General features: G+C 34.7%; 2 protein-coding genes across 10 annotated transcripts in view; one reads left to right on the top strand and one right to left on the bottom strand.

Annotated features, from left to right (window-relative positions):
- The window catches only part of LOC106671139 (cyclin-Q-like), a 79,407-nt gene that overhangs the window by 1,343 nt on the left and 51,215 nt on the right, over positions 1-26,849 (bottom strand). For both annotated transcript variants that reach the window (XM_014401991.2, XM_014401990.2), the window contains 2 exons: positions 1,190-1,365; positions 989-1,131 (listed from right to left, as the gene is read on the bottom strand). In XM_014401991.2, coding sequence (XP_014257477.1) covers positions 989-1,131; positions 1,190-1,365 — 319 coding nt within the window. The remainder of the gene's footprint in view (positions 1-988; positions 1,132-1,189; positions 1,366-26,849) is intronic.
- Positions 4,881-26,849, top strand: part of LOC106671138 (potassium voltage-gated channel protein Shab) — a 70,181-nt gene continuing 48,212 nt past the window's right edge. For 4 of the 8 annotated variants that reach the window (XM_024224533.1, XM_024224531.1, XM_024224532.1 and 1 more), the window contains exon 1: positions 4,881-5,028. The gene's annotated coding sequence lies outside the window, so the exon portion shown is untranslated. The remainder of the gene's footprint in view (positions 5,029-26,849) is intronic. The other 4 variants (XM_024224527.1, XM_024224534.1, XM_024224529.1 and 1 more) reach the window with 1 other exon arrangement.

Raw genomic sequence — 26,849 nt, 5'->3', positions numbered from 1 at the left:
ATGTTTGTGTTAAATGTTATGTAATGAAGTGAAAGTATTTATTAGCAAGAATGGAGGGACTTCTTTCCCATTAACCCTGGGGAATATCGAGAATTCTAGGGCAGTGTGAAAATGAAGTCTGGTGTGTGAGAATGTAATTTATTAGCATGAAAGGTAGGAAATTTTCCCCCACTCACTCTTAACAATGTCAAGTATTCTAGGGCAGCTTGAAAGTAAATTATTCGCATGAATGGTGAGGCTTTTTCTGTGTGAATGATGTCTGTTGTGTGAATGTAATTTATCGGTGGGAATGAATGGGGTTCTTTCTCAGTCACTCTGGAATAGTGAGTACTCTGGGATGGTGTGAAGTAATTTATTAGCATAAATTAAGAGTCTTCTTCTCCACCACCTTCTCACCCACCCGCCAGGTTACTCTGGGACAGTCCAAATATAATTTATTAACATGAATGAAGAAGCTTCTTCTCCACTCACCTCGAGCAATATAGAATACTCTAGGGCAGTTAGTGAAGTTAATTTATTAGCATGAATGGTGGGGCTCCTTCTCCAATCATCCTGAGGAATATTGAGTACTTTGGGGCAGTGTGAATGAAGTCTGTTGTGTGAATGTAATTTATCAGGGGGAATGAATAGGCTGCTTTCTCAATAACTCCAGAATAGTGAGTATTCTGGGACAGTGGGAATGTAATTTATTAGCGTGAATGAAGATGCTTCTTCTCCACAAGTACTCTGGAACAGTGTGATTAGCATAAATAGAGGGACTTTCCACAGTCTGGTAGGTGTGAATGAACTTTATCAGTGTAAATCGTGGAAAAGGAAAATAAAGAAATTTAAAGAAGAATAAGGCTTACTTTACCAGCCTTAAAAGTATCCACAATATATAATAACTGACCATAACCATTCTTGTTGAAAGTTCCTTTTTCAAAATTACCGTTCAAACAGTACAATTATAAAAACATTGAGAAAATTAATTTATTATATTTTGACATACTGGATCCTCGATGGAGAGTATGGTGTGCTACATTTATAACATCCCTCAGCCTGTGCTTGTCGTCGAGGAGCTTACCGCTCAAGTACAATGCTGTCGTTGCGATCAGGTATCTGTCATAGGAGGTGTTCACCTCAGCAAAAAACCTTTAAAAAAAATGCAATCCTTGAGAATAAGTTTATAGCTGGAAATGTTCAGACTCACCGGTGAAGAATGGTTGCTGCAGAAGCGATTGTGACCGGGGTTGCCTTCAGCTTGTATCCGCACTCGAATATAAACCGAACTGCTGAAAAATTACTTTCCTCGAATCTGTAGTCGACACGACAGGATTTGCATCGTTCCTCTTCATACTGCTTCTGATCCGAATCGGCACCACTTAACTTGAATAAGGGGATTTTTAGTTATTAAGTTATGAATAACATAAATAATCTTGGGGGTAAATTGGGCAATCTGAAATGAAGTAGTCATATTTTTATTTTATTTTACCAAGCTTTTGGCTTTTTATTAACCCTTCCTCAGGGCTTTACAGAAGGATCAACATATTTATTTTAATGGCATAGGCCACAATAAAACAATGTTTACAAAAGAAAAAAAAAAACCTGAAAGCTAGAAAAAAAGATAAGACTACTTAAGCTACTTAATTTTGGACTGCATACCTGATCCCAATCATAATAGTCCAGTAGTATGTGATCAACTTTGACATAAACAAGGGTTCTTAAAACTTTAAAACTAATGAAAGAATTACTTAATATGTTTGTTTATAGTAGAGACGTTGGACGGATTTACAACCATTAATAAGGAAGCCGAGAGTTTTAAAAGCATTGGCTTCAGATTTAATTCGGTCTAGGAGTAAAAATTTTCCAAATTGTTTCTAAGTATTGAGTTTGCTTGATACATGGATTTTATATACATTAAGGTCATCTGAAAATAGCTGGTATTGAATGGAACGGTTTACTAAATTGTTTATGAACAATATGAATAGAATAGGACCAAGATGTGATCCTTGGGGGACTCCAGATGGAGCTCATATGAACCGAAAATATGTTAAATATTTAAATGAAAAAAAAAAAAAAATCGACCGGTGAGAAATGTGTAAAATATAAATATTCCGTTCTCTAATTTATAATTTTTAAGATAAAGAAGACAACTCGTTATGCTTCTACGTTGTGTTATATGTTTGAGGTTAAGTTGTAGTTAACCACTTAAAATCTCTTCAATATAAGTTGAATAAATTGTTTAAATTTATTTAATAAATCTTTACCTGATAAATTATATCATTAAAAAAACTGCAAAATTGTCAAAACAAAATAACGACATTAATTTAAGTCTAATTAACATACTCATTTTGTATTTTAACAATTTGGAAGAAATGTAAACCTTAAATTTATATTTAAAAAACATTGTAAATATTTTTTTAAAGTAATGAATTAAGGACGATGTAAATAACAATTTTTGTCCTGCTAGGGCCCAAATTGGGAAGGTATATGGTCTGAAATGAAGTAGTCATATTTTTTTAATTCCAAGCTTTCGGCTTTTTATTAAGCCTTCCTCAGGGCTCTACAGAAGGATCAACATAATTATTTTAATAGCATAGGCTCACAATAAAACAATGTTTTAAAAAAAGGCTTAATAAAAAGCTGAAAAGTAGACAAAAAGATAAGACTCATTTTGGACCGCTTACCTGGTCCCAATCATCAGTCTAATTGAATATTGAATTTGTAGTAAATTTTGTTTTATATGATCAACTTCAACATAAACAAGGGTTCTTATAACTTAAAACTTGATGAAAGAATGACTTAATATGCTTCTTTGTGCTTCTGTTTTGGCAATTAGATTTTAATTCAAATTAATTTTTTTTAAATGTACATTTGTGTCTGTTTTTAAAATGTCCTGCAAGGATATTTGCCTTATTTTGCCTCACCCAGCTAGTTATTTAGGACTTAGGCCTCTTTTCAAATTAAACTACTACATTAAACATGCCATTTCGTCCATAATACATTTATTAATTACTCTGTTGAGCTGTTGTTATTTTTAGATGGGAAAATTCTCCAATAACGGCCCGGCCGTGAACTGGGGCAGTATATTTCGCCGACCCTGTTTGAATAAATGAATAAAATACGTGTTCATGCACCCTGGGCTGGGGCTTAGCAATTAGGACGATAAGGGGATAATGCAAGGGCCCTCCCTGGCTGCAGCGAAATACGCCCACGATAACGATGTCGACTAATCTCAATTATAATTAGATTCGGTTTAAATTTAACCTCTTTAATATATTCGGACAGCTCTGAGCACCGTTGCTAACATCAAATCGGAATAACAAGAAGAAATTAGTAGAAAAGATTAAAACCAAAAAACCACTGAATATGGATATAATTCCTGTTGATCGTTGTTTCACTATTATTTTTTGTTATTATCTCATCCCCCAGACCTATTAACCTGTTTAGTGGGAGTTTTTTTGGTGGCCCTGAGAAGGGCAGATGTTGAATTGTAATGTCGAGATGATGAATCGAGCCGGGACTGTGTGTGCCCTTGGCTTAGGTCCGAGGGCCGTGAGTCGGTTGACTCTGCAGCAGTAGGGACTATGGTAGGCGAGTGCGGCAGTTGGCCAGTAGCCAAGTCGGTTATGTCGAGAAGGCGAGATCGAGGCTAAAGTTGCGAGTACTTTTGCTGTCGTTGTCGGTGCTTCATTAGTGTTTGGCGAGAACCCGCCGATTAGACAAGTCTCGAGGTGTCAAGTGAGACCTCGTCGGGGAGAAGAGTCTGAATTTAGTGTGGCAGTGCCCTTGCTTATATACGCAAGGGCTTTACTCTTTTTTTGGCTGCAGAGGGCGAAACCATACCAGAAATGGTAGTGGCACCTAGCGGGTACCGTGGTAACTGCATCTGACCACCACAGCCTCCTTCCCGCAATGCCCAAAATCCTGGACTCCTTTTAAAACGCTCAATACCAATCCTTGACACTTAAAAAATCATTCCCTCTCACCAATTCGGCTTCAATCCTCAACATTCCACTATCCCACAATATTTAAAGTAGCCGACATCGGCCTAGAAAAAAAGGAGTCTGGGCGCGTTCTTAGACGTAGCGCGGGCTTTAGACAGGATCTGGCATCCACATTTCTATGTGTCATCATTGTGACCAATCTTCAGCAGTAGAGCAATTATAATGACATAGTAAAAGGAGTATTAAATTTCTCCTGGGCTATTCATTCCCCAAATTACAGTACTAACCTGTCATAAATCATTGACCTGACTGGATAAGGTAAATTTCTATGTGCCATCAGTGTGTCCAATCCTCAGCAGCAGAGCAATTATAATGACATAGTAAAAGTAGGATTAAATTTCTCCTGGGCTATTCATTTCCAAAATTACAATATTAGACTGGCATAAATCAATGGCCTGACAGGATAAGGTAAATTTCTATGTGCCATCAGTGTGACCAATCCTAAGGCTCCAAAGAAATTGTACAATACCACTTTATATCAAAAATTTTATATAAAGCAGTGTCAGACCCTCTTGAAGGGCTTTTTTGGAAAATGTGACATGTGTCATCTTTGTGGCCTATCCTCGACCACAAAAGCCATTGATAATTGAGACAGGATAAACACTTTAAATGCAGATTTTTGTTTTATGTTTCAGGTTCAATATATCTGATCGTTTAGGAATTTTCTGCTTGAATATTTAAAATAAAATGTGGTTTAAGTAATAAGTGAACGTCTAGCCCCCATATAGACCACATGATGCATGTAGAAGGAAACCTTGGGTTTAATCCGATAAATAATTTAAAAAAACGAATTTCCTACTGATGAAAAGTCCCAGTTGAATAATTAAGGGGTGGGAATGGGGTGTTATTCTGTTGGCAGTACTGGCTTTGTATCGGTTTCGATCCGTTGGGAAATGGGGTGGTTCAGTCGCGCCGACAGCCCGCGCCGGGTAGCACAGGCCGAGCGAAGGGAGACGACAGAGGGTGAGAAAGTTCTGTGAGAGAAGACAGGGCAAGGGGGAGAGCGCCTGTGAGCAACCTGTGTCGCCCGCTAACCACAACGGTAAGGATTTAAAAAAAATTAATATAAAATCAAAAATAATATTAAAAAAACGTGCACCTGATACAATACGATTTATTTTTTCGTCGGGATTACATTACTGGCTTCTTAAACCCTTTGAACACTGCACAATGGGAATTAAAATAAACTCACCTACGTGCTAAGACAAGCATAATGCTAAGTCAAAAAGTGCTGCCACCAAAATCCAATAAAGGTCTGAGTAGGGATAATCGGGTGAGAAAGCATCTTTCAATCCTCGATTGTCTCAATGTCTCCCATATTTCACTACACATTTAAGACAGTTAAAGTAAAACTCCTTAACTCACTGAAAAATTCGAGAAAAAGTTTAAATAACAATTCTTCCAATTTAAATATAACAAGACACAACATATTCGCAATTTTCATGTAGAAACAGTATGATTTTCATCATCGTATATCCAAATATAATTAATTAGAAAAGAAGAGTTAAAAAAATTAATAAACTTTAAAAACAGGGAGGAATTAACATTTAATTTTCATTAGCAGAATAAATAATACGTATTATGTATAAAGTTCCTACTAACATGAATATGAATGGGATTTTTTCTTCACTGAATTTTACAATGAAGTATAAATAAAAATTATATAATTTATTATTTTTGTTATTAATACTCGTTAATAAACATAGGCAAATTATAAAATAATTTAAATTAAATGTTCCACAGTAGAATAAGATGTGTATTATTTAAGTTCCAACTTTTGAATGTGGATCGGCTTCTTTTGCACATTGAGTCGTACATCGATTTATAGATAATATACATAAAAGTTATTAAAAAATAATTGTTGATAAACATAAGCAAATTACAAAAAAAATTAAATGTGCCATAGTAGATCAAGACGTGTATCATGTAAAAATTCATTTTTTTTAATAACAAACTATTATTAAATATGATTTAATCGTGGTGGAAGAATAGAAAAAAGTAGCATAGAAATTATTTAAACAAATAATACACTGTTATAAATATGATCAAGGCATAAAAATAAATTGAATTAAAACTGCCATAATAAAATAAGACGTGTAATATTTAAAAGTTCCAAATTTTAAATGAGGATTGGTTTTGTTCACATTAAGTCGTACATTGATTTGTAGATAAAAGTTATTTAAAAAAATAATCGGTGATAAACATAAGCAAATTACAAAAAAAAAAAATTAAATATGCCATAGTAGAACAAGATGTGTACCATGTAAAAATTATTTACAGTTAACGATAAACTTTCATTAAATTAAAATCGAGGTAAAAAAATTAATTAAATGTGGCATAATCAAATAAGACGTGTGGTATTTAAAAGTTCAAATTTTAAATGAGGATTGGTTTTTTACACATTGAATCGCCCATTGAGTTACTATATACAGGGTGAATTGCTACTCGTGCTACAAACTTCTCCAGTAGATTCTTCACCCTAAAATGAACAAAAAAGTTCATATTGTCCATGGTCCGATTCTCAACCANATATAAACATTAGGTTATATATACATAAATATTTAAAAAATAGTAGAAGATGATGAAGATAAGTAAATTACAAAAAATTACAAAAAAAAAATTAAACGTGCCAGAGTAGAACAAGATGTGTACCATGTAAAAATTGTTTACTTTTATCGACAAACTTTTATTAAATATGATTTAATCGTGGTTTTAAGAATAGAAAAAATAATATAAAAATTATTTTAAAAAATGTTAAACGGTTATAAATATAATCGAGGTACAGAAATAAATTAAATGTGTCATAATAAAATAAGACGTGCTGTATTAAAAAATTCCAACTTCAATTCAAGAGGATTGTTTTTTTACATATTGAATCGTTCATTTAATTATATAAAACAACATAAAAATTAATAAAAAAATAATAGAAGGTTTAAACTAAGCAAATTACAAAAAAATTAAATGTACCATAGTGAATCATGTAAAAAAATTTTCTTTTTAATGACAAACTTTTATTAAATATGATTTAATCGTGGTTTGAAGAATAGAAAAAATAACAAAAATTATTTAAACAAATGGTAAACGGTTATGAACATAATCGAGGAACAAAAATAAATTGAATTAAAATTGCCATTATAAAATAAGACGTGCAGTTTTTAAATATTCCAAATTTGAAAGGAGGATTGTTTTTTTTTACTCATTGAATCGCTAATTGAATTATGTATAAAACAACATAAAAATTAATAAAAAAATAATTGTGATAAACATAAGCAAATTGCAAAGATAAAAAATAAAATAAACGTGTCATAGAATGAGGCATGTATTATGTGAAAGTTATTACTTTTGAAGATGTGCACCTCCCAGCTATCTGGCACAAGTTATTCACTTAATGATTTAAAAACTTTATTTCTAAAAACATAGTTCGGTAATTTATTGTTTTAAAATTATATCTGGCAATGTGTATTAGTTATTTTATATTTTTTTTGTGTTTGAAAGTTCTATTTTTATTTTATTTTGTTAAAATATTTTGTATCATTTATTTTTTGTGGCTCAGAACTACTTTTTTACATGGTATACGTCTTATTCATAAAAAATAAAATTAATATAGTGGACTTTTAATGGGTTGTGATTGGAAAACTGAAAATAATTTTCAAATAATTAAGGTTTTTAGTTGAGATAAAAATTAATTAATTGAAATATATTAATTGGTCAAGCGGACCAGAAAACTAGTGAATTTAATAATTTTCAAAAATGAGACTAGATTTAAATATACAAACAAAAAAGGAGTAATTTATTTGGTATTCCACCGGCCGTAAAACAAAGTTCCTAACGATCAGATTGATTTTACTGATGATGGCATGACACGAAACGGGACTACAATAGCGCAAGATCGATAAAGATAGGATAACTCGATTTTATTGAAAAACCACGACACGCTTGGTAGATACGACATCAAAAAATTGTAACATGTCATTCCTTCGGTTCTTGTTAATTTACGGCGGTTTTTTGTTCGACAAACAAAGCGTCGTTTCGTCATAGATTAAGGGTTTTTCCTCCAAGACCGAAACGAACCCGTCCAAAGATAAACTGGTCCCTGGACAAAGCCATTGTTGTTCCTAAGTCCCATCGGGCCCTTCAAAGGACACCCAGTTGAAGTTCAAAGCGGAAAACAACTCTGGGAACGTTCTCAACCGAGAAAGACCGGATCAATTATTCACGAGGAAGGGAAATTATTCGATTCAAGAGAAACTTCTATTTACATTTTATAAATAAATGTTTTGAAATTCTAAATTTAAAAAACAAAATCACTAACATATACAGGGTGTACTTTTTATATGGCCCGACTTAATTTCTTTTGAACCAATGACATCACAAAATACGTGTTTAATATTTTTTAGTCAAATTTTTACCCTTTTCTGGACAAAAAATGTATGGGTGCCTTAAGCCCAGTTCAACTTCAACATTTTAAATACTGCACATCCTGACACATAATTTTAAAGGATGTTTTACGCTGAAAATGGTGCAATCGGATATTAAATTGGTCAAAAAATGACAACGTTATGGAAGAAAATGTGAAAAAACGCATTTCGTTTGTTTCGTTGTTAATTCCAATAATTTGCTTCTTCTATAAGTAAACATTAATTGCCTTTATTGTTTACATTCCGTCATTGTTGTCAAACTAGCATTGTGAGAGCAAATTTACTTTCAAAAGTAAATAAAAATTTACAATAGAACCTATTCGTAAAATTCACTGCTGATGGTGAAATACCGAAACGTATCTGACAGACCAGCGAGGATAGGCGGATCACATTTCAGGTACATAACCTGGAAAAGTATCACAATGATCATTAATGTAAGATGTCAAAGAAATAAAGTCTTGTCCTTTTTTAAAATAAAATATCATCGTTCGGAAAATATGTCAGGGTTATAAGCAGAGAAAAGCAAGTTGGTGATTTTTCTTCAATTTCCGTGAAGCTTCCCTATCCGATCTGGCAGAATAATTGATATTCATGATTTTTACAAGAAATAACGAGAACAAATGATAAAATATTTTTATTGATGTTAATGTACGATATGTAAAATTTTTTGGTGACTTTATATTCTTTGTAATTTTGGCCTGACACCAGTTGTTTAAATAAGACAAAATTTAATGACGTGGTACTCATAGTTTTTTAAAATTTTAGAATGGTTAAAAACCCTATAAACGGCACAAAGTAGGCATCCGTAAATTCAGTTAGTACTGTCGATACACAATAAAACGTTTAAGACGTTTTTGTCGATTTCAACCTTACTTTTTCATACTTTTAATGACATAAAATCTAAAGGACGTTGGTATAGTCTGAAAGAAGAGGAATCGAGCTTTAAAATTGTTGCGATATCGTTGGATTTGGATAAAATCCGAGGAGTTAAAAATTTTTCCTGCGAAAAAAGACTCCTGAAGAATGAAATTGCCCTGGCGGATATTTCATAATAAAATGGTCTATTTTCATATTGCTATGACAATTCGTATTTAAGGGTGTTAAACTGCGGTCAAAACTAATGTAAAATCTTGAAAAAATAATAGGCTGTGATAATTTTTATATATTTAAAAAAATCTTACAGAAGGTGTCTTTTTTAGATGGCCAGGCTTAATTTTTCTTGAACTAATGACGCTTTAAAAAAAAAATGTCAATTATTATTTAGGGGTGTTTAAAGTGCGGTCAAAACTAATGTAAAATCTTGAAAAAATAATAGGCTGTGATAATTTTTATATATTAAAAAAAATCTTACAGAGGGTGTCTTTTTTAGATGGCCAGGCTTAATTTTTCTTGAACTAATGACGCTTTAAAAAAAATTGTCAATTATTATTTAGGGGTGTTAAGGTGCGGACGAAACTAATCTAAGATCTTGAAAAAATAATAGGCTGTTGTAATTTTTATATTTAAAAAAAATTCTTATATAGGGTGTTTTTTTTAGATGGCCAGGCTTAAGTTTTCTTGAACTAATGACGCTTTAAAAAAAATTGTCAATTATTATTTAGGGGTGTTAAAGTGCGGTCAAAACTAATCTAAAATCTTGAAAAAATAATAGGCTGTGATAATTTTTATATATTAAAAAAAATCTTACAGAGGGTGTCTTTTCTAGATGGCCAGGCTTAAGTTTTCTTGAACTAATGACGCTTTAAAAAAAATTGTCAATTATTATTTAGGGGTGTTAAAGTGCGGTCAAAACTAATCTAAAATCTTGAAAAAATAATAGGCTGTGATAATTTTTATATATTAAAAAAAATCTTACAGAGGGTGTCTTTTTTAGATGGCCAGGCTGAATTTTTCTTGAATCAATGACACTTTAAAAAAAATTGACAATTCGTATTTGTGGGTGTTAAAGTGCGGTCAAAACTAATCTAAGTTCTTAAACGTTTTAATTTATATCAACAGTTCTAACTGAATTTACAGATGCCATTTTTGTGCCGTAAAAATTCTAAAATTTTAAAAATCTATGAGTACCACGTCATTAAATTTGGTCTTATTTAAACAACTGGTGTCAGGCCAAAATTACAAAGAATATAAAGCCACCAAAAAATTTTACATATCGTACATTTAACATCAATAAAAATATTTTATCATTTGTCCTCGTTATTCCGTGTAAATATCAATTATTCTGCAAGATCCGATAGGGAAGCTTCACGGAAATTGAAGAAAAATCATCAACTTGCTTTTCTCTGCTTTTAACCCTGACATATTTTCTGTACGATGAATTTTATTGTTAAAAAGGACAAGACTTTATTTCTTTGACATCTTACATTAATGATCATTGTGATACTTTTCCATGGATGGCAGGTGATGTACATGAAATGTGATCTGCCTACCCTCGCTGGTCTATCAGTCACGTTTCGGTATTTCGCCATCAGCAGTGTGTCGTACGTTGCAGATAGACTCTAGCTAGGCATAGGTATAATCTTTTAATTTTAATATCTATGTTAAAACTTTCAGCCTTATTTGTTCCTAGGTTTAAATTCTCAAGTGCAAAATAAATTATTAAAGTAATTTGTACTTAATAGTATTACATAATATTAATATATTATGGTAATAAAATCGTATAAATTACAAAATATATATTATCGTTTTTGTTAAATCAATCGCCCAATTTTCTACCCTTTTCACAATTGATAAAGCATCGTTTCAGCCCAAACCCCTTTGGGAGTCGTTGGGCGAATTTCCTCACATCATAAATAAAGCAGTTCGTGTCGGCTCGAATTACTCCCCGCCCTCCTCACAGAAGTGTGTAAAAACACTAAGAACAAACTCCAAAACCCAGTTGGAAATTGCAATAAGGATCAAGATTTAAAAAATTACCTCTGTAGTAGTAAAACAATCAGTGAAATACGAAATGGGTTTCAACCATCCACCGAGATCATTACGATTGTGCCTGGCGGCCTCTTTGGCTAGTAAAACATAAACGGTTAAATTCCTAATTGGTCTTTGTAGCTAGGGCCAATTACTCTAAAGCAATTGCTCCCTCTTTGATTAGATCACGTTCATAATCTGCTTAAGCAATTTGCTCATGGCCTATTCTAATGGGCTGAACGACATAACAAGACAGAGGATTTGGTCTTACTTCAAACAATTACATAGCTAGTTCATATCTACTCTTTTTTTTTTAAATAAACCCACTAGGAAAAATACAGTAAGATTGTTATAAGAACCTATTTAAGATGAGCAACCCGCGACCAATATTGGCCTAGTGTGCAGACTACTTTATTATCTACAGCTCTTCGTTACGCACAAGACATTTTAATCAGTTTCCAAAGCTTTGTTAAGTGCTCCCGCTCAAACAGACAAGGATTCAAAGAAAGAAAGAAAGAAAAAATGGATAGATAGATAGGTAGATATATATATNAGAAAGAAAGAGAGAGAGAGAGAGAGAGAGTCAAACAGCGACAAACAGACAGGCGCCAGAGAAAGAAAGAGAGAGAGAGAGAGAAAGAGAGAGAGAGTAAGACAGATAGCGATAGCAGGAAGCCAGAGAAACAAAGAGAGAAAAGGGTGAAAGTGTGTGAGAAAGATAGACAGCGACAAACATACAGACGCCAGAGAAAAAGAGCTAGAAAGAGAGAGATATATAGAAAGAGAGAGAGAGTCAAACAGCGACAAACAGACAGACAGCCAAAGAAAAAAAGGGTGAGAGAGAGAGAGAGAAAGAAAGTGAGAGCAACAGAAAGTAAAAAGAAAATAGATAGAGAGAGAAAAAAGAGAGAGACAGACATACAGACAGTCAGTCAGAGAATGAAAGAGTGAGAAAAGTTAAACAGCGATAAACATACAGACATCAGAGAAAGAATGAAATAAAAGAATAAGAGAGAGAGAGAGAGAGAGAGAGAGAGAGAGAGAGAGAGAGAGGGAGAGCCAAACAGCGACAACCAGACAGGCGCAAGAGAGAGAAAGAAAAAAAGAGAGTCAGACAGCGACGAACAGACACACGTAAGAGAAAGAAAGAAAGAAAGAGAGAGAGTGAGAGAGAGAGAGAGAGAGAGGGGGCGAGAGAGTAAACAGATAGCTATAGATGGACACCAGAGAAAGAAAGAAAGAGAAAGACAGGCAACGACAAACAAACAGGCAGCCAGAGGAAGAGAGAGAGAGAGTGAGAGAGAGAGAGAGAGAGCAATAGAAAGTAGAAAGAAAATTGATAGAAGGAGAGAGAGAAAAAAGAGTGAGACAGTCAGTAACAAACAGACAGACAGCCGGAGAAAGAAAGAAAGAGAGAGAAAAAGAGTTAGGGAGAGAGAGAGAGAGAGAGAGAGAGAGAGAGAGAGAGAGAGACAGTCAGTGAAAGGAGGAAATTTGTCTTTTATAGAAGTGTACAATTTTTAAGTTAGGCCGAAATTGTTTATATTCCTGTTTTGTGGGCTAGGTTTTTGTTGCTTTTTATTTTTGTTTATATTATATTAAAATCGTTTGTTTACCCTTCATGGAGAAGGTTCGACGAACCTCGGACCCCAAAGTGTCCTTGCCCGGGTCAAGGGCGTGTACCGACCAATTGATTCCAAGCCCCTGGAACGAGCCCCACTCCCGACGAAAAGAGATGACATCTAGGCCGAGGCCATTAATAACACGGCGTAAACAAGTCTGAGATATCACCGTCTTGTGTGTGATAATGCGATTAACCGAGATAGCCGGGAACCCGGCTCCTGAAGAGATACACGGCAACGATTAAAATGACTGATGAAAACCGGCCTGGAATTTAACTAACCCTCGGAGGCGTCGGAGGTTGTTTATAACGGGCCCTTTAGAACCTATTGTGTCTCCCTTGCTATTTTATAGTAGTTTCAAGTGCGCTACTTTATCACCTCCCTGTTTATAAGCCCCTAAACACTCGGCCCTGCGGCACTGTTGATTATAGCATGTGTACATATTAACTTGTATCGTCTATCCTAGAGTACAATTCATAATTCACATTTTTATTTATGAAAGATTTATGCACACGATATTACATTCTCCTTTCCGGATGGTATCTGAAAATAGACGGCCCATCTTCGCCACGAAATTCGATACTTCTTATTTTTTAGTCTTTTAAACTTACAATTTCAAAATGCATGAGCGGAAAGGTGAAAAAGTTGAAAAGTTACATGTAATTAAAATTGTATGTCCGTAACTCTAACCAAACTGAGGATTTAATTCCTCCCCCCACCAATAATATACAAGTTTGTCTTGGAATCTATAGAAAAAACTGTAGTCAGAGTGCTCGATATTGAAGTTATAAGCAGGGAGAGGGAAGAATTTAATAATCAACATCTGACCACATTTTCTTACTTAAGATCGAAGTTCTCGAGGTCCAAGGTCAACCACATTCTAAGTTAAATCAAAAATTTATCTACTTCTGTATCTCTATCTTTCTTTCATTCTTTTTCTAGCTGTCTTTCTGTTTGTCGCTGTTTGTCTCTCACTCTTTCTCTTTCTTTCTTTGTACTTTTTGTCTCTCTCTCTCTCTCTCTCCCCCTTTTCCTGGCTCTCTCTCTCTCTCGCTCCCTCTCTCTCTTTCTTTCCATCTGCTTTATATCGCTTTTTCTCCATCTCTCGACCTCCCTTCCTCCTTCCTTCTCTCTCTCTCTCTCTCTTCTTTTTTTCCATCTGCTTTGAGTCGCTTTTTCTCCATCTCTCGCCTTCCCTCTCTCCTTCTCTCACTCTCTCTCTCTCTCTCTCTCTCTCTGCTTTTTGTCGTTCTTTCTTTTTTCTGGCTTTCTCTCTCTTTCCATCTGCTTTCTGTCGCATTCTCTCTCTCTCTCTCTCTCTCTCTCTCTCTCTCTAACTCTCTTTGTGCTTTTCGTCTTTCTCTTTTTCTGGTTCTCTCTCTCCCTCTCTCTTTTTCTTTCCATCTGCTTTCCGTCGCTTTTTCTCTATCTCTCGCCCTCTTTTCTTCCTTCCCCTCACCCTCTCTCTATCTCTCTTTAACGTGTAAAAATAATCCCACAAAAAATATGGTAAAAAAGATAATGTTATTCTCGTATGGGATTCGAAAGATAATGGCTTCCGAGAGGTTCGAGAAAAAATGTAAACACACAGCAAGTTGTGTAACCCAGCTGCAATAAATAAATAATAATTCGTATGATAGCGCCTCCGGAGAGCATTAATATGAATGAACTTTCTATATGTCAAGAAGAACCAGATTTATTAAGGGTGGCCCGATAAATCAGTATATATAAAGTTGTAATATTCATTAATCATAATTTATAATGGAGAATATTAAATATTGTGATATGCGTGCCTTTTTTGTTAATATTTGCTATTCTGCCATTATTATCAACTTTAAAATAAATAGATTTGAATCGTACCTTATACATTATTTTCACTAAAAGACATTGTGTTGCATGAAAACACCCCCTTTTCAGGGGGTTGGAAAGTCATCTTGCGGCCCGAAGGGGACATCAAGCCCGATCTGTTTCGGCTCTCGTCAACCCCTGTCAGGGAAAATAATAGGCCGAAGTGTGCTTCCACGGGCGGGTGCGACTCAGGAATGCCGAGGGGGCGGTTTTGAGGGCAGTGTTTCATTAAGTAGCAGACAAGCGCATAAAAGTCCCACCCAGGGGTGAATTAGCAGCTACCCACGTCCCAGACCCCGCACAGCCGACCTGTTGCTGCCGCATGGAAATGCCGTGCTGATGGACAATCGCGTGATACGCGCCACCTTTTTTTTGCCATTTTTCTTTTTCGTTTTTAATATCACCAGACCCAAAACTAATAAAAACAACATTGACTAATATTTTGGCAGTGTCCTCAAATATGGAGTCAATCTGTAAGGCAATTTTTAAAAAACCACTAAACAAGACAAAGCCTTAACCCCTCCTCTATGAAACATTATAATTCTTTTTAAATTTAAATCAACACATAGGTTTCAATTGGAGCAATAATTGTTAGCAATTTAAAAGCTAATTTCAAAACCTTCTATATTCCTCTACAAGGCGGATGAAAAGCTCGACAGTACGACTACATCGTCAGCATAAAAAAGGTTTTTATTGCTACTTTACAACGGGAATTCGAACATCTAAAAGTCAAAAAGGTCATTAAGAGAGAGCGAGAACAAGGAGCTAATGCAGCCCTGTCTAATCTCATTCCATTGGGAATTATTGTGAGACACTGGTATCAAATTTAACAGCGGAACCTTAATGAGCGAATAGTAAGATAACATAATAACAATTGTACATGAAAACCTGAAGTTTGCCATCTTCAGTAGCTGTCTATTAAAGTTATCATATTTTCATAAAAAAATATTTTCATTGGCGAGGTCCATACAAAAATGACAATTTTCGTTCATTATTTTATTACTTTTTTTATTAGAGTCCAACGTTTCAATAATGCCAAATATTGTGACAATCTGGGTTGGGTTAGATTAGGTTAGGAATGACAAGATTTTGCTAGGGACGAGTTATAAGTAGGGTTGGGGTTAAGGGTTGGGGTTAGGGTTAAGGACAGGTTAGGGTAAGGGATAATTTAGGTTAGGTTAAGGGACAGGTTAGGTACATAGGCTTAGGGAGGGTTTGTGAGTTTAAAAGACTTGTAAAATGAATTAGTAATAATGTTTGATTCCTGAACAATCTTTGACTAGTTTTTAATTTTTTTATTATTATACAATAGTCTAACGTAATGGCATGTATTTTCACAATCTGTTGACAATGTAGTTGTGTATCAAAGACAATATTGAGGGTAGATTACAATTTGTTAATTTTCATCCAAAATTTATAGATGCACTGGCATGCTGTTGTTGGATATGACAGTTTTGGTTTGTTTTTTTTTAATGGATATGTTTTGGGCTGGATAGACAATTTTTTCGTGACCATTTTTACGTAACCTATTTTGCATTATCCGGGTTAGGTTCGGTTGAACTGGGTTGGGTTAGGTTTTAGAAATTATTAAGTTAGGTTTAGGAATAATTAGGATAGTTAGGAGAGGAAGGGTTTGAGTTAGATAAGGTTAGGCATGAATTGGATAGGTCAAAACACTATTTTGTCACTTAATGGATGATGTCAGAAATCTATGGAAAGAAATGACAGTTCTTGGCGAATTGTATTATTAAAGTTTGTATTAAACTCGTGCGTTTCAATAACGTCAAATATTTTCATAATCTGTAGGTAATGTTGGGTTAGCTTAGGTTAAGGACGGATTAGGTCAGGTTAGAAATTATTAGGTTAGGTTTAGGAAGAGTTTGAGTTAGATAAGGTTAGGCATCAACTGGATAGATCAAAACACTATTCTGTAACTTTTCGTAAGAAATTTGTTGAAATAAATGACAGTTTTTTGCTAATTCTATTATTAAAGTTTGTATTAAACTCTTACGTTTCAATTACGCCAAATATTTTCATAATCTGTAGGCAATGTTCAGTTAGGTTAGGGTTAAGGACGGATTAGGTTAGGTTTAGGTAAGGTAAGGGAAGTGTTAGGCTTAGGATACAGTTAGGGAGAGGTTTCTGATAAATAATTAAAAGAAATATATTCGAAAGATTCGAAATATATCAAAACACAAATTGGGTTTGACACTTTTCGTCAGAAATCTGCTGAAAGAAGGGACAGTTTTTGTCCATTTTTTAATGAGTAGCCTATCAATTATGACAAATATTTTCAAAATCTGTTAACAATGTTGTGTTAGGTTAGGAATGATTCGATTCTGTAAGGTTGGGTTAGGGAAGTAAGGTTAACAAAGCAGGAACAATGCCAATAAAACAATAAAAAAAGGTTCCTCAAATAATGAGTTGTTTTTACATTTATTAAATATTTTTTAGACTCTTGTATGAACAATGGGATCGATATAACAATTGTAATGATTTATAAAATAATCCAATTTATACGTTTTAGGTTAAGCATTTCTCTACTTTTTTTAATTAACTAGACGAAAAATTAAGTTCTATCATTTTCTTTTACTGGAAAACCTTGGTTTCAATTATCCGTTCAAAACGAACGCACGCAACTGTAATTTGTATTTTATTACTTATTAAGTATTTTCAGGATAAAGCGAAAAATCGATAGTTTAAAAAAATGGTTAACGTTCGTTATTGTGAATATAACCAATCGATTAGAATTATCCACGTAAACTTCCAAATAATTTCCTTGATCCCTTAATCCAACGAGTTACAGTAAAGTTTAATTAGAAAATAGCACCGAGATCTCCTCGGAAACGGTTTAACGTCAAGTGAAAAAAAGAGATTAGGCGCCGATCTGAAAACGTTCCGATCCGCTTGAATTTCATCCCCCTTCTGTAGAAAAGCAAAACAAAAAAACAGTACGGACTGTCAGGCACCCGGATCAATGGCCTATCGATTCCGGCCTCATTTATCTCGTTAATAGGAAAGTTTTTATTAGCCTTCGGCCGAGTTTCTCTGCAGTTTTCGTTAAGGATTTCCTTCATGTTTTTTTGTTGTATTTTTCTTTACTCCCAACCCCTCTGATATTCTGGAAGAAAAACAATTATAAATGCGGGCTTTCTAATGTAAACAATTGATTGAGCACGCTCAGGAAGTTCTCTCAAATACAAAATACACAAACACAAAGAAACTATTAAAATAACAATAGTACATCAGAAAATTTGAATTGTAAAACTTCAAAACTGGTAAAGCTGATGAAATAACTCATGTTGAAATACAATGTATATCGTTCTTTCAAAAAATCGACCAGAAAGATATCCAAGAAAGAATGGATTCTGGGGTAATTATTTTAAAAATCTCAGATCCTTCAAAAACGATATTTTCCTATTACATGCTTTGACAAACACATCCACGAAACCAGTTCAATTTATATAACTAAAAACAGCATTTTCATTTAATTATTATTGCACTCTATGTATTTCTGATGTTCGTGTCGCTTTATCATTATTGTTCCTTTGTTCACTTCAACATTTCAGCAAGAATTTGAGTATTTTAATAGTCACGAAATAAACTAACTACTTTAAAAGTCATCATGCGAGCTGTTCACATTCTTTTAAAAACCTGGGCTTACGTTTTTATCCTGAGCATCGATTAGAAAAAGGAAAAAGGGGAAAACTATTTTTTCATATTAAAGCTGTTTCTTTGGATGGAAATTTACTTTTTTTATACATATCAACAATTTCCCTCACGAATTCCGTCGCGGCCGGCATCCTCTCACGGCCTCTAAAGACGGATCGATAAGAGATCGATGAGCTTAGAGGTCGGTCCCACACAACATTTCAACGTATTTTCACCGAAAAGCTTTCCGACGGAGTGGGCAGATGCCCTAAGTCCATAAATTCAACCTACAGATACAAAATACTGAATGCTGTCTTAGGATTTTATTAAGTTTTTATTTTTTACTGTATATGTATTCCCTTTATCAGCCTTACTTGTTGCCGAACGGAATGTAGTTTTAATATATTGCAAATTAACAATTTGTAAAACGAAAATACCCTAAAACCGGACACTCGTATTTTGTTATAGCTATATAACGGACATTAGTCCATTGTTGGCCAAAGCATCCGCCCCAACGAGATTTTTTCTCGACTATCTTTATCAACTTATTCTTAATTATTCTGTATAATTGAGTAATTGATAATTACATTTTTTACTCAAATTTGTTGTTTCATCAAAAAAACAATTTAACAAATCAACTAACTCACTTTTCAAATACGGCCGGTTATGCTAAACCCGTAAGACCTCCAAGTGTGTCTGATACTGTAGACCTTGAGCGCCGGCCCTTCGGGTAATAATTGTGTTGTTGGATAGAACCGAGCATATTATCTCTCCCACTTTTTTTTAAACATTAAAAAAATGCTTTTAATTCGAAATTAAAAAGTGTTAGACGGAATAGAATTATGTATAGTAATGTGTGTTGTTTAGTGACCGTTAGTAATGATTATTTACAGATCGTGATCTGGGGTGATGTGGGTTTAGAAAAACGTTTTCTTTATCATGCCAACGTTTCGATCTTTAATGAGATCACATTGTAACAAACCATAACCCCCTTTTTTTCCATTTTCGGCCCCTTTCACCTCAAAGAAGCCGACTCCTCATAGCAAAATGGACTTTTATCCTACTTCATTCCTCACTTCAAAACCCAAATATATAAACAAAAAACATTAATATCTCACTAAAACACACAGCAATGACAGATCTACATGGAAAACAGACATTTTGATTCAATCTAAAATTTCTATATTCTGTACATCATTGTATAAATTCATTTTCGCATCGTACGTGTATTTGTATAATTTATACAATGTTTATAAATCCCAGGCCCTGAGGTTGATCTCAATAAAAATTGAAACGTTGGCACGATAAAGAAAATGTTTTTCTATCCTACATTAAACCAGATCGCATCTCACGATCTCTAATAATTATCTATAGGGATATAATTGTTGGATAGATTTGTACGTATTATCTAACTAACTGTTTTAATACTTCAAAAAAAGGGTTAATTAGAAATTAAAAAGGTATTGTGAAGTTAGAGTTAATTTAAAATTTAAAAAAGGTTCATTTGAAGTTAAAAAGAATTACTTCGAAATTTAATAAAAGGTAATTTGTAGTGAAAAAAAGGATTAATTTGGAGCGAAAAACGGTTAGTTCGACGGGGGAAAAATACTGTAATAAAGTTGTTGTGTTACAAATTATTAATGTTGTGTTTATGTTTGAAGACAACTATTAATCCTAGTTATTACGTTAAATAAACAAATAAATACAAGTGTCGGTTTGTTTTTTATTTCATTTTGTTATTATTATTATTTTTTAATCTTTAAATTTATTTTTTGAATAATCCGCCTTCAAATCATGGATAATCACGGCTTCAAACGCTAAACCCGCAAGACGTCCGAGTTTGCCGGATACTGTAGACCCTTAGCGCCGTGCCTTTAAGGTAGTACCCCCTCCCCGAATTCGAACCCCTTTTAGGTAATAATTGGGTTGTCGGATAAAATTGTACATATTATCTCTTAAGTTTTGTAATGCTTTAAAAAAAAGAAATAATTTGAAATTAAAAAGGGTTAGTTTGATGGAATAGAACTATAGTAATTTGGTTGTTTGATAGAACCTTACATTTTATCTCATAAGTGTTTTAACGCTTTGAAGAAAGGGTATAATTAGAAGGTTTAATTATAAATTAAAAAGGTTATTGTGAAGTTAGGGTTAATTTAAAGTTTAAAAAAGGTTCATTTGAAGTTAAAAAGAATTACATTGAAATTTAATAAAAGGTAATTTAAAGTAAAAAAATAATAATTTGGCGCGAAAAACGGTTAGTTCGACGGGGGAAAAATACTGTAATAAAGTTGTTGTGTTGAACCGTTTCCTGGGGCAATTAAAGAACAAAGAAACACATACCATAACATGATAAATAATAAAAAAGCAAAACATCGATTTTGGATTAAATAAAAAGATAAATATGAGAAAAGTTTAAAATTACAGTATTTAATTGTTTAATTTTTTAAGAACGCGACACAAATATGATAAAGTATAAAGTTATGATGCTATAATTACAAAATTAAATCAGCAGACAACCTAAACCTGTGCCAGAAAATTATTGCAAAAAAGTCTACTTTTTCTTTAAAAGGATTTGGTAGTAATACAAGAAAACAAGTTATTAACGTTGTGTTTACGTTGAAAGTCAACTATTAATCTTGGTTATTATGGAAAATAAACAACAAATGTCGGTTTATTTTTTATTTTATTATTTTTTAATCTTTAAGGGCAATTTTTGAACAATCCACCTTCAAATCACGAATGGTTATGCTAACCCGGCAAAGCGTCCAAGTATGCCTGGTACAGTAGACCCTTGGCGCCGTGCCTTTCGGCTCAATCCCCTAATTAAACCGGACAAGTTAAATTCAAATTTGTCCCAAACGCACAAACGAAGAAAAATAAGCTTACCAGATCCGAGATGTTCATCAAGATCAGGATGAGGCTACCGGCACTTGAGTAACCCGCCCTTAGAGTACTCATTAGCCCGGGGAATGACAGGAGCCATGACTACAAATTGTAAGATTTACATTCGAAAGTGACTTCCCTTTTCGTCCCCGAGGAGCAATCAAGGATTTGATTCAGAGTGGAGGTAAACACGATTATATCCAAGCTAATACAACCACAATAAATAAAACTGTATTTAATCAAACAGATATCTAATCCGTAAATAACCAGATAAAAATCATACTAATTTATGTAAGTTTTTTATGTTTTTGAACGGAACAAAAAAAATTCGTTCCCCTCATATTTTAAGAAATGTCATTGTGATTGCGGCTGTATCCTGGCCGATGAGTGATACGGGCGGAAGGGGCACTCCTGGAGTAACATCTGGCAAAGTGCCGACCGACCGCACCACGGCCAGGGCAGGAAGTATAAACAACAAGGAGGAAAACAGCGATTTGGTCCAGGACCGACGATAAATCTGACGATGCTTCGAAGCTTGTGAAAAACCCATCGAAAAAAATTTATACTTCCTGTTTTGATACCGGATAGTTTTTTTGTTATTATCGCTTGGCTTACTTTAAAGTAGTTGTAATGGATGCCAAGTACCACAGAGAGTCTTAAAAGGGTATAGGGTAGTTGATGCCAAAATTAAATAAGCAGGCAACCTAAAACTAAGACAGAAAAATATTGCAAACAAGTGAAGGCTTCTCACAATGAAAAAATTAATAAAATAAAATTCGAACTTATCCATCCATACAAGCCCGATTTCGATCGTTCTAAAACCCATTTTTCCATCTCCATTTTTCTTCAGGTGAAACGTTAGAGAATGAAGAAGTCAATTTTTTTGCTTTTCGTCTCAAAAAACGTTTTACTGGATTAAAATATAATTTTTCTGGTGTATGGATTCTATGTTGATTTTGCTGTAGGTTGTTTGGATCAAACAAATGTTTGCGTAGATGGTGATGATAGTCATCAGTGTATATTGTACTTAGGAATGTACCAAGAACGCTCCCTCGTGAAACGCCCGCTTGTATTCATTGCCCAACCTCACTCTGGAAGCCATTAAAACCACATTCCGCATTCACAATATTTCTTTTTATGCTTATGTGGTTATTATTTTATATATTTTTATTGCGGTGGATACCAGGAACTACAGCAGCTCATCCAGCTTGTTGTTCTCGTTCCTGGCTGCATTTTTATGAGCTAGCAACACGTGTTTGAATTGAGCACTGGTGTGCCGGTGATCTTCCATCGAAGAAACTCATTTTCGAAGGAGGTTGGGTTCGGTAGCCGAGTGGTTAGCATGAGAGACTCTCACGCCGTGGTCGTGGGTTCGATTCCCACCGTCGCCTCTGGCCCTTTTTTCCCGATAACCCCCAATTTGAACACACAAGAATTCGTACTATGGCTAATATGCAAGATCATAAGGCCAATAAAAAAAATAAAAAAATTAAAAAAAAAAATTTTAAAAATAAAGGTTGGGTTAATTTAGGGTTAATGAGATTCGATCCCTCCACAGACCGTCCATTGATGAAGGCCTGTCAATTTTCATTGCCGCTATCGGTCCCCTTAGACGTCAAAAAAAAGAGCCAACTGTGGGAATTGAACCCACGAACGCGGGAACTACTAGCCAAGATCTGACTGACTCCATAACCGTCCGCTATACGGTCCAACTACTTTTTATAAAATAAAATTGATATTATCTCGTAGGTTGTTTTTGATTTTGTTGAATACTTTTTTTTTGGGGGGGGGGGGNGCAATCGCAAGTGGGACAGTTCGGAGACGATGCCAAACTGATTCTCTTCTTGTAGCTACCCCATAGGCCATGATTTGTCTTCAGTCTAAAAATAGTAGAATAGAACTCCTTTGAAATTCCTCCTGGGCTATCGCCTTCCGAAAACCATGGTTTTTTTCTTGAGCTCAGGGAACAGTGACCTGTAATAATTGCCTACATTTGATGCGTTGATTTCTACAAAACTTTTCCAAAAGGTTTTTCCCGTCATCTTTAGGAATTTTGATGTCAAGGGTTGGACCTGATGTTGCAGCCTCCTTTGCAAGTGCGTCCACCGTTTCATTTTGCCATAAGCCTGCATGCCTTTTCACCCAACACAATGCCACCCTTTTTCCAATGATTTTTGTCTCAACCATTTTCCTACAGATTTGGGCAAAAATATAGTTTCTGCATTTATATTCTGGGGTAATGTTATTTAGCCTTTCTACAATGCTTCGACAGTCTGTGAGGATACAAAATTTAGAATCACCCAATTTTCGTATGTAATCGAGAGCGCTATCTATCGCAATTAGTTCTGCTGTATAAACAGACATTGAAGTTGGAAGCGAATGTTGTTCCATGTATTGATGTTTAGGGTCAAAATGTTGAATACTTGGTGTTTTTTTTTAAAATCAAATTAGGAAAATTACATTGATAGGTATGCTAAACCTGCAATGCCTCGGAGTTGATCCTTGACGCCGTGTTTTCTGCCCTAATTGCAAACCTTGCGAAATTTTCTGCATAGAAAAATTAAATCCCCTCAGTGAAATTTTGACATTTACTAGTAAAAATGTTTTCGAATTTGTATTTCACCTTACGAGTTCTTTTAAGAAACAATTTCTTCCGTTTTCTATTTGTCTATTTATTTATTGATTTTCTTTTTTAGTTTTAGGCAATGTAAATTTTTAAGAAAACTGTTAAGCAGACTCACAGATGGGTTGAATTTTAATTTTGTCAAAACGTTTCTACCATTGTCATCAGTATCTTGAATCATGTCGACTTCTTATCTGTTCTAGAAGCGTCCGAATAAAATACTATCGGGCGATAAGGAAGAACTTCGTTTCCCGATAAGGGTAAACTTATCTCCCACCTCTAAACGAGGAGCAAAAGTGAACGACAGTTCAATTTATTTTTTCTATATGTGTTTGTATACAGTCAACCCCCCCCCGCCGAAATAAAATTCCCTCCTTAAGGGCGAATGTTCACGTAATGCTAAATTTATTTTGAGAATGGCTCGTTTCCGAGGCGAAGCCGTTAATTTCAGGACCCGGGCCCCCAATTAAAACTGATTCTTGACGCCCTGCTGCACCCGAGAGAGAATAATTAATACCGAAGCTCTGGAAAATTCCAATTATAAACTTGTCCTATACATCATATGACCCTACGATGTCATTTTTTGTTTACAACAATGTGAAATCGATTTAAAATAAATATTTTAAAAAAGTGTGAAAACGTAGGATGTAGTGGGCAAGGTCTATTTATTGTTCTATTGTTCTAAAGTCAGAATGATTCTGCTTATCCTTCAGGCCAAAACACAAATTATAATTTTTGTATTAATCAATTTATGTAATAAGCAGATAAGGTAGGTTTATAGGCCGACAAGCAGCTGTTGTGTTTTCTTTCTTTTTCTGGTCTTTTATGCTTAGTTTGTTATAAGCTGCAGCAATTTGATCGTCTCGGTCTGATTCCTGACTCTTTGTTTTTATCTTTGTACTAAGTCAATAATCTAAAATGCTAGCCTCTTGTTTGTTCTCATGTTGCTAACTAAAACATAGACAAAAAACATGCAATACATACATCACCACCCGATACAAAAATAAAAGTCTAGAAACACACTCACTCTAGAGAACTTGGTTATTCCTCGGAGCGATAAATACCATTTAAATCGAGGTTTGCACAGGGAAGTCTTGTATATGATAAAATGTAAAGGACCTAGGATTCTTCCTTGAGGAACAGCAGAGAGAATGGATCGGAGAGGTTGAAGTTCAGTAGGTAAATGATAAAAGAAAATGTGAAAGTTTTGCCTTTTTTGAAAATACGAAGCCCAAATAACCCAATATATTGAAATTTTCAATTAAATAGGAAACATAAATAGGCTTCAGATTATTACCCGAAGGTTGAAAACGTTATGGTACAATCCTCTTCATATAATATTCAAACATTGTTCGGACAATAGAAACACGCTAGTATTAGCATGGCCGGAGATAACGTCGGATTAAGTTTTAAACAGTGCTGAATTACTTTAAAAGCTTGGATTATAACGTGCCCTGGTCAGGACTTCATGGAAATGGCCTAATACAACGTTTTGTCTAAGTCCAACTTTGTTTTAAGTGCAATGCCAAACCATTCTTGACCCATACCGCTTTAATGAACAAGTAAAAAACGTCAGAGGGTCATACGGATCACTATTTTAAAAATTTGTAGTTATTTGTTCAAATAAAAAATATAATTTATAGTAACACAGATTTTACAAGTATATCCGATAAATAGCTCCTGGCTAGTCTATATATAAATTATTAGGTTATTCCATTACTCTTAATTGATCCAGTATGGCAAATTTAATACATATGCATACTATAATATAATCAAATTAGTAATCAAAATTAATTACCATATAATAAAATCCCCCCCGATATTATTTGCCTAAATTGTCATTTTTAGGAAAACGTTAACATTTTTTTATTATAACGTGCACAATTTATATTGAATAATAAAGATTATACAAAAGGCGAAGACTTCTGAAGAAACGTTCTGCACCAAGTTTTTATTTTTTATTGATGATTTAAAAAAACAAAAAGCAATATTCGGTCGTGTACAGCAGCTAAATGCAAAGGTTAACTCAACCTAATCTTACCCGTCCTTAACCATAACACTACCTAAATTCCAGTTGGTTCCACTCCTACCTTACCAATCGCCACCAAGCTGTCTCCCTTCCCAATGGCCTTACCTCCTCCTTCCTCCCTCTAAAATCTGGAGTGCCCCAAGGCTCTAGCATCTCTCCTATCCTTTTTTCCATTTATATCAATGATCTGCCCGACTCCATCCAGTTCTGCAACTATCACCTATATGCTAATGACTCCCAAATATACATATCCTTCCACCCTTCCGATCTTCACTCGGGCACTTTCAAGATCCAAAAAGACCTAAACTCCATCAACGAATGGGCCCATAAAAATTCCCTAGTCCTCAATCCGTCCAAATCCACGGCCATAATTATCGGGTCCAGGCAACTCCCCAGCATCCCACCTCTCATGCTAAATAACCATCCCAACCCATCTGCTCTTCGGTTAAAAACCTAGGATTAGTCTTTGACCAAAACCTTTCCTGGCATTCTCACATTTCCCAAATTTCCCGCCATTCCATTGCCTCTCTCAGCCTGTTTCGACTGTCCTGGCTTCTCTTACCTTTCTCCACCCGCAAACTCCTTATATCTTCCCTTATACTCCCTTCTTCGATTATAGCTGTTGGGCATACGGTGGTCTCTCGGAGGGGGAGAACGCGCGATTGAAGCGTATTATGAATTGTTGCGTAAGATTTGTGTACGGCACCCCACGGGGATCCCGGGTGTCGGGGTTGTATTCCCAACTTTCCTGGCTATTCCCCTCCTTCCGTGCACAGTATTTCCTAGGTTGCTTTCTTTTCCAGTCCATCCACACTCGTCGTCCTCCTTACATCATCCAATCCCTCCAATTCAACTCCTCACATCTCACTCGTAAGACCCGCT

The sequence above is a fragment of the Cimex lectularius genome, unplaced genomic scaffold (genome assembly GCF_000648675.2).
Source record: "Cimex lectularius strain Harlan isolate CLEC.00 unplaced genomic scaffold, Clec_2.1 scaffold39, whole genome shotgun sequence".
Classification (NCBI taxonomy): Eukaryota; Metazoa; Arthropoda; class Insecta; order Hemiptera; family Cimicidae; genus Cimex; species Cimex lectularius.
Note: the sequence above shows the minus strand (reverse complement) of the source record. Positions and strands in the feature narration are given on the sequence as shown.